The sequence below is a fragment of the Microtus ochrogaster genome, linkage group LG2 (assembly GCF_000317375.1).
Source record: "Microtus ochrogaster isolate Prairie Vole_2 linkage group LG2, MicOch1.0, whole genome shotgun sequence".
Classification (NCBI taxonomy): Eukaryota; Metazoa; Chordata; class Mammalia; order Rodentia; family Cricetidae; genus Microtus; species Microtus ochrogaster.
Window position 1 is genome coordinate 47,739,486 of NC_022028.1, and position 7,844 is coordinate 47,747,329.

The window sequence follows — 7,844 nt, forward strand, 5'->3', positions numbered from 1 at the left end:
CTATAGGGACAGCTGAACCCTTAGTAGGGATGGCCTATAGGGACAGCTGAACCCTTAGTAGGGATGGTCTATAGGGGCTGCTGAACCCTTAGCAGGGATGGTCTATAGGGGACTGCCCATACCTGTGGGTGACCAGTGACCCATAGGTGTCAGAGGAGACTGAACATTTGGGAGAGGGGCCCTGAGTCACACTGTGATCCCCAGGGGAGGTGGCTGCTGTCCCTTGTCCCTTGCAGAGCTGAGTCCTTCCCTCCTAAAAACATTTCTGACTATGGAGACAGATATTTACATGTTCCAGAACATGAGAGCAAATCCAGGTGGGTAAGAGTTTATTGAAGCCATGGGCTGCAGACAAGCTGATGTCAGGGGCAGGTAACCAGAGCAGAGGGACAGGGGAATCCCTGTCCAGTGACCCAGAGGGTCAGCAGGCCTCCTGGGAAGCAAAAGGAGAGGTCAAGTCACGAAGGATAGATTGGAGCTTCATCCTGGGGGACTGTCTTTCCTAGACCAGGATCAGGCTGAGAGAGCTGGAAGAGGCCACAGGGAGGGACATGAGCCAGCTGGAACCAGGAAAAGACCCATCAGCAGCTGGACTTCTGGCCGCAGCAAGCCTGGCTGGAGCAGGCAGGACGGCAGATCAGGGACATGCTGGAGCAGGGCTTGCAGCAGCTGGGCTGGCAGGACGAGGCACAGCAGGAGGAGCTGGGCACACAGCAGGCAGGTCTGCACACAGGGTGGCAGAGCAGGGACACGCTGGAGCAGGGCTTGCAGCAGACAGGCTTGCAGCAGACAGGCACACAGCAGCATGAAGGCTGGCAGCAGGAGGAGGATCCAGAGCAGATGGGTGTGCAGCAGATGGGCTTGCAGCAGACAGGCACACAGCAGGATGACTGGCAGCATGAGGGCTGGCAGCTAGACTGCTGGCAGCATGAGGAGGATCCAGAGCAGATGGGTGTGCAGCAGACAGGCTTGCAGCAAAGGGTCATGCAACAGGATGGCTGGCAAGGAGAGCAGGTGCCGCAAGCTGGCTGGCAGCTAGACTGCTGGCAGCATGAGGATCCAGAACAGATGGGTGTACAGCAGACAGGCTTGCAGCAGACAGGCACACAGCAGGAAGATTGACAGCATGAAGGCTGGCAGCTAGACTGTTGGCAGCATGAGGGTTCACAGGAGCTAGCACAGACAGATTGGCAGCAGGGGCTGGACCCACAGCTCACTGGGGTGCAGATGAGGGTCAGGCAGGGGGCTGGGGCACAGCAGCTGGGGACACAGCAGCTGGGGGCACAGCAGCTGGTCTGGCAGCAGCTGGGGGCACAGCAGCTAGGCTCACAGCAGCTCTCTGGGCAGTCATCCACCTGCCAGGAGGAGTTGGTGCAAGCGTCAGAGCAGACAGACATGGTGGAGGCGGCCATGGTGAGATTTTTCTGGAGGAGGGTGAGTGTTGAGTGAATGTGTGAGTGTGTGTCAGGGGTAGGATACGCTGACTTTATACTCCTCCCTGGCTCGGACTTCTGGCCCAGCCTGTGAGCACAGCTTCCTGATTGCTGTTGGCCCTGTTCCTGCTTTCATTTCCCGCGTCGCTGCTCACATTGGCTGGTGCCTCGTCTGTTGTTTAGTCTTAGGTTTCAGGGAGACCACGTGGACTTTCTCCGCGGGGTGTTTGGGTGTAAGGGAGGGCTGATGGTGACAGAGAGCCACACGGCTATGGGTCACTACTGGCCCTGGGTCTCATGGGCTGGGGCCAAGTCTGCCCTTCTGTGGTGCTTAGCGATGGTTAGAGGGGCTTCTGGGTAGAGAAACTCTGTGATTTCCCTTCAGCGATATCAATTCCCTCAAGCTGGGCAGCCAAGTACCCAACTGTATGACTAACTGAGCTGTCTCCGCCTCACCATGGAGACTGAGTCCATGTCAGTGTCAGGGCTGGTCTACCTGAACCAAGGGGACTGCCCAGGCCACCCAGCTCCTGAGGCTGCCAGCATTGTTGGCTTGTCCCTGACATCTGCTTTCTCCCGGTGGGTTGTGTCCAGATTATCCCTTTTTATACCATGAGTTGGATGATAATCCACCTAGCGTCCCGCCATACCTTGGTCATCTGCAAGGACCCTACTTGCCAGTACAGTCACATGTGCAGGTCTGAGACCTCATATCCAGCATCTCCGGAGGGGCACATTTCAGGCCGTCTGGAGCTCCTGCTTAGGAACAGACCAGTGTCCCCCAAGCCTGTCACCTAATCCAGATATCCTGCTGACCCATTGCTTCACCCACCCAAGACTGGCTTTACTGGGATCCGGCAGTGGGCACCAGTGTCACACAGCTTAGGAATGGCCTCACGGCCTTTCGCCCTTCCTTTCTGTACCTTGACTCTAGAGAAGAGGGCTTGTGTATCCTATAAAACACCAGTCACAGACCACCTGCACTTCTCCCAGTCAAATGGGAGCTTGTTGGGTGCCACAGCCCAGTGCACAGTGGCCTGTGGGAACCATGTTGATAAGCCTCTGCTGGTCAAGCTACTAGTTCCCCCCTGTCGCTAACATGTGCCTGGACTGTCTTGGAAACTTCCAGCAGCCGGTTTCTATGTAACTATTTATTCATCATGTCCACCCCCCTAGAGCCCTATCCCCAGTCTGGTTCTGTGGACTCTGCCTTTAGCCTATCTGCCTGACCACCGTCCAGTCTGCAGAACTATGTCCAAGAGTAGACCCACCTCTCTTCTCTTTCTTCAATGGTTCCTTATTTATTTTGCCCCAGTTGGCCGCTGGCTTGCTCTGGGATCTTCCTACCTTCTCCACTGCTGATCACCCTCTGTCTGGTCCAGGCTCATTTCACACTCTGCACCCCTCCCAGCTCAGCTGCTCTCGCACACCAAGGCCCCAAGCTCTGCCCAAGGTGTGATGTTTCTTGGGCCTCCCAGGAAGCAGGCTGGGAGATTCTTTGTGATCACAGAGGGCATTGGCACCTAGTGTTTCCTTTATGAGTTGGCTTTCCCACTGATCCTGCATGGTCATTGACTTAAAAAAGGAAAGGTTTATTTTGGCTTGGGGTTTTAGAGGATTCCGTCCATGATGGGCCAGCCCGGGTACTTTGGATGATAGTGAGACATACATCATGGTGGGAACATGAGGAGGGGCGAGGCTGCTCATCTCCTGACAACCAGGAAACAAAGAGAGAAAACCGGTCCTGAGTCTCGGGATCTCCTCAAGAGTGCGCTCCCAGGGGTGGGCGGTCCTTGGACTTCCCACAGGTCAGGGAACCCTGATGGCTCTTCAAGCTGATGAGGGAGAGGGACTTAATCGGGGGAGGGGGAGGGAAATGGGAGGCGGTGGCGGGGAGGAGGCAGAAATCCTCAATAAATAAATAAATTAAAAAAAAAAAAAAGAGTGCGCTCCCAGGGACCTAACTTCCTCCCCTTAGGCCCGCCTCCTATAGCGCCTTCAGCTAGGAGCAGACCTTCAACCCAGGCCTCAGGGACAGTCCAGGAGCAAAGCACGGTGCTCTCATTACAGTACCAGGTCTTCCAGACTGGGCTTGTCTGGCCTCAAAGTTCTTTCTATAGCTAGGAGATTGCACTGTGAATGGAGCTTGGATTCTGTAAATTCCTTTTATGCATATGTAAAGGAGATCCCAGCATCCCCTTTCTTACCTTTCTAAAACTGTTTTTTTTTAATTTTTATTTATTTAAATTAAAAGATTTTTTATTTTTATTTTATATTAACAGACTCAGCTGGTCAGGAAGATCACGAGGGAGGTCCCAAGTTACCCTCATGTTAATTGCTTCTGAGTGTTGGCTAGTCTCAGGCTCCTGCACAGGCCTTGGGTCTGGGACACTTTTCCCCCCTCTCTGTTGCTAGCGTAACACGCTAACACTCTCCTGAAGATCTTTATTCTCTTCCAGGAGTCTAAGCCCACGGCTTGCTCCCCGCCGCTCCCCCTTTGATGGTTCTTCTGGACACAGGCAACCCACCTGATTTGTCTCATGACCTCCTCTTGGGGCCCGCTGTGCAGTCCCAAAGGCTCTCTTTTGGCAACAAAGCTCTCCATGACCAGTGAAGGCCAGGCTAGACCGTTGATTCTATCTCTGGTGTTGTTGAACTAGGAAGAGGAGCCTCTCCCAAGAGATGGAGGAGGCCCTCCCCACCAAAATTCCCCAGGGGTTCTGCATGACACCAGAGGAGCTCCCATCCTGGGGGACAGAACTCTGTCTCAGCACAGTGTCTGCCGTTGACATGGGGAACGCCCTTCAGTGGTCACTCTCTCTCATATGTATGTAGAACTCAGCAGAAGCTTGAGGAAGCAGGGAGGCAGGATCAGGGTTGATGCAAGACGCCTCCCTTTCCTCACTGGGAAAACAGGGACAGCCAGGAGGACCCACTGCTCCCAGGGCTGATGAAGCATCTACTGTCAACCTGAGTAACACAGGCAGAGTGTCTTCAAAGAGCAGCAACACAATGTAACGGGAACACATGCCGTGGCAAACTGCGGTCTAGCTCAAGAAGGCTGAGGCAAGGGGACATTTCCAAAGGCCGGGAGGGTTATGTGGGGCATTTGAAAACACGCCCTGGCCATGAGCATAGCAGCAAGTACAGTGTCCATTACTGGTTGCAGGGCAGAGGCTTGGCAGATGTCCTCAAAGAAGTTTTACCACATGAGGCAGTGGGCTCCTCTGTGCCACACTGCTACCCCAGCAGTTCCTGTTGGGACTGGTTCTTGCCACTGGTCAGCCATGCAGGAAGTCGCTCCCGTACATTCCCCCCAGATTCACTGCGTATTTCCACGGTTTGGGATTCACAGCTCAAGCCTGTGGCTGTAGCCTGGCTCTGAGAACTTTCACGATGGAAAAGCTGAAAATACGCAGCCACCGTGAAGGAGTCATCATGGCTGTCGTATTGCGCAACCGTTGTCTAACCTCTTCCCCATCATGTCTTTGCTGCAGACCTTCATCCCCTGGACATCCTGGCAGAGGCGGTCCCTATGAACGGTGCTACAAGTGGGATCCGGATGGTGCAGGCCGAGGGTGTGCTGGGGCTCCAGTTCTCAGCTGCTGAGCCTCGTACCATGAGCTTCCCCGCCTCTAGAATCTTCTCCAGCTGTGACCTCTTCCCTGAAGAATTCTCCATTGTCGTCACCTTGAGAGTCCCCAGCCTTCCACCCAAGGTCAGTGGCACTTTTTCTTCTCTTAAGCATAGTTTTTCTCCTTGCTTTTCTTTATCGATGTTTCCAGCATGCGTGCCCATAGAGCGCTGTACTGATCTGAGCCACAGAGAGTCGCTTGGCATCGTTTACAGGAACTGGGATCTGGAGGGCTTGCCTTGCCCACATCCCAGCCCCATCCCTGGTCAAGTGCAGGCCCTGTCTGTGCAACCTTTGGCCTGATGGTTGCTGGTATTAGCGCAGTATTGCACTGCCCTGTGGGGTGGTTGTTGATGCATGCATGGGTTTGCACAGATGACGGTTGATGAATAGCCAAGGGACTGTGTGGACTAATGGTGAACTGCATAGTCATGGTTTTGGGTGGCTTAGTGGTTGCTAGAACAGTCATAAGTTTGTACAACCTGACGGTTGTTGGTATAGTCTCAGTTTTGTACAGCCCGATGGTTGTTAGCATGATCATGGTTTGTGTGGCCTGATGGCTGTTGGTACCACCATGGGTTTCAAGGTCCAGGGACTGTTCCTATAGCCACAGGTTTGCACTGCCCACTGCAGGTTTGTGTGGCCTGATGGTTGTTGGTATAGCCATGGATTTGCACGGCTCCGTGGTTGTTGATATAGGCATAGGTTTTTCTAAGTCTGATTACTGTTGGCAGAGTCAAGAGTTTACACAACCCAACAGCTGTTGGTAAAGTCAAGGAGTGGCATGCCCAGTGACTGTTAGGACAGTCTCAAGTCTTTGCAACTAAGGGTAGTTACATAGTGGTTTTCGAAGCCTGGTGATTGTTACTGCAGAGACAGATGTGAGATCAGTTGTTGGCATAGCCACCGGTTTGGGTGGCCTGGTAGTTGTTGGTCTAGCCAAGACTCTGCATAGCTCAGTGGTTGCTGATGCAGTCACGAATGGGCACCACCTCTGGTTGCTGGTGTGAACCCAGATATATAGAGCGTGATGGTTGTTGTACAGTTCCACAGTGGCTGGAGCGTACACATCTCTGTGGTTAGTAGCGTAGTTCCTGATGTTTACATCTTGAGGATGATTAGTATGGTCACAGCTCTGCACAGCTCAGTACGGATCTGGGTGTATACAACTCAATGGTTGTCATTGTAGTCATGGATTTCTACAATCAATGTAGGACAATTTGATCACTGCAGAAGAAGTCCTATGTCCTTTCACAATCCCCTGGCCCTGCCTCATGGCTTACAGCATGAGCACCTGTTGGTTGATGTGTTTTGTATTTCACATAGGTAGACCATTGAATCTAGCCATTTGTGACTAATTGCTCAGCGTATATCCTCATGGTTTCATGCATGTTGTGGCGTGTGGCACAGCTGCCTCCCTGGTCATAGCCGAGTCACCTCCTGTTGTGTGCACACTCTGTTCACATGCGCTGACTTTGGTCAGCAACCAATGGGCACTTAGGCTGCCTCATCTCGGGGCTTGGAAATGATGCTGTTGTCAATGTTCATGTCCTAAGGGAGTCACTCTCATTGCTCCTGGGGACAAATCTAGAGGTGGGATTCTTGGGTCACCTAGGAACTCTGTGACTTCTGAGGTACTACCAGGCTGTTTCCACAATTATTACATTATTTGTTGGGAAGTGTGACAGAAATCTGCTCCCTCTGTGTGGTTGGGAAGCAAAGAGAAGAGGGCCAGGGTCCCGGTGTCCCCTTTAGTGGCACATCTGACTTACTTCCACTTCTTAAAGGACCCACCGGCACCCAGCAACACCATGAAGTGGGACCAAGCCTTTAGCACAAAGGTTAGGCGACAAATCGAAGACCCACAGCTCCCGTCTGTTCCTGTGATGCTAGATTCTGTTGTTGAGGACGTTCATCCACGACACAGAGGTGGTGGTCAACATGCTTGTCTCTGAGGACGGTGTGGGGGTAGCACTTGCTCAGAGTGGCTTGAGATGCGCCACCCCTCTCCAGCTTTCAGAACACATCCTGCGGGTCGGCGTCAATGTTTCTTGGTCCGTCTCCACCAGGGTCTTTGTTTTTCTACCTCGTGCTTGGCTCTGCTCGGTCACTGACCTGAGGCCTTTCTCAGCACGGTGTCCACAGCTGTGAGCTTCTCCCATCTCAGGCCTTTTGCTGCCTCTGCACTGTGATGCCTGATGCTGTGTCAACCTGACAGGATTTGGAATCATCTAGGGGACCCTTCTGGGCATGCCAGTGAGGGTGTTTCCAGGGTGGATTAACTGAGTTAACCGAGGGGGAAAGAGTCACCATGGATGTGGGGGGCACCATCCCACGGGCTGGTTTCCCAACTGAAAAAGGAGAAAGTGGGCTGAACACCAGTGTGCCTCTCTCTCTCTCTCTCTCTCTCTCTCTCAGGGCACTGCCCCGGGCGCCAGTCACCACTCCTCCCATGCCATGAGGGACTGTGTCCTCAAACCCTGAGCAAGGATGGAGTTGCTTCCTGACATTGCTCTTATTGGGTGTGTTGTCATAGCAACAAGGGGTTTTTGGTCTCATCATCTCAGAGTATTTTAGTCTCCTCTTGGTTGCTTAAGGGCTATGCTGTTCATTTTCACTTATTTCTAAGTTTTCTGATGTTTTTCTGTCATCGGTTTGTAATTTTGTTCTGTTTTTGCCTGAGCTCGTACTCTGTGTGTTTTCTCTCCTCAGGTTAGCTTCATGACCCATGTATGTTCTGTGTAGACAGAGCTCTACACACACACACACACACACAC

The 7,844-nt window shown here is 52.9% G+C and overlaps 2 protein-coding genes across 4 annotated transcripts in view; one reads left to right on the top strand and one right to left on the bottom strand.

The window, feature by feature from the left end:
- Tspear (thrombospondin type laminin G domain and EAR repeats) overlaps window positions 1–7,844 on the top strand; it is a 155,505-nt gene that overhangs the window by 87,261 nt on the left and 60,400 nt on the right. The window contains exon 2 of the mRNA XM_005360259.2: window positions 4,931–5,151. Within this exon, the coding sequence (XP_005360316.1) occupies window positions 4,931–5,151 (221 nt within the window). The remainder of the gene's footprint in view (window positions 1–4,930; window positions 5,152–7,844) is intronic.
- Window positions 582–1,412, bottom strand: LOC101997757 (keratin-associated protein 10-5-like). Of its 3 annotated transcripts, XM_026785720.1 has the most exons (3): window positions 1,307–1,412; window positions 1,069–1,246; window positions 582–993 (listed from the first exon to the last, which is right to left on the bottom strand). In XM_026785720.1, the coding sequence occupies exons 1-3, from the start codon at window positions 1,410–1,412 to the stop codon at window positions 582–584; spliced, it is 696 nt and encodes a 231-aa protein (XP_026641521.1). The 3 variants fall into 3 exon arrangements, with proteins under 3 accessions (XP_026641521.1, XP_013206651.1, XP_005360310.1); XM_013351197.1 differs by having other exon boundaries at window positions 582–1,246; window positions 1,316–1,412; XM_005360253.1 differs by having other exon boundaries at window positions 582–1,088; window positions 1,185–1,412.

Bases quoted from the DNA above. Each gene is read 5' to 3' on its own strand.
- LOC101997757 (XM_013351197.1), bottom strand. From the start codon at position 1,412: ATGGCCGCCTCCACCATGTCTGTCTGCTCTGACGCTTGCACCAACTCC. The intron at 1,247-1,315 runs GTGCCCCCAGCT...GCTGTGCCCCAG, and splicing joins CTGCTGTGAGCCTAGCTGCT to CCCCCTGCCTGACCCTCATC.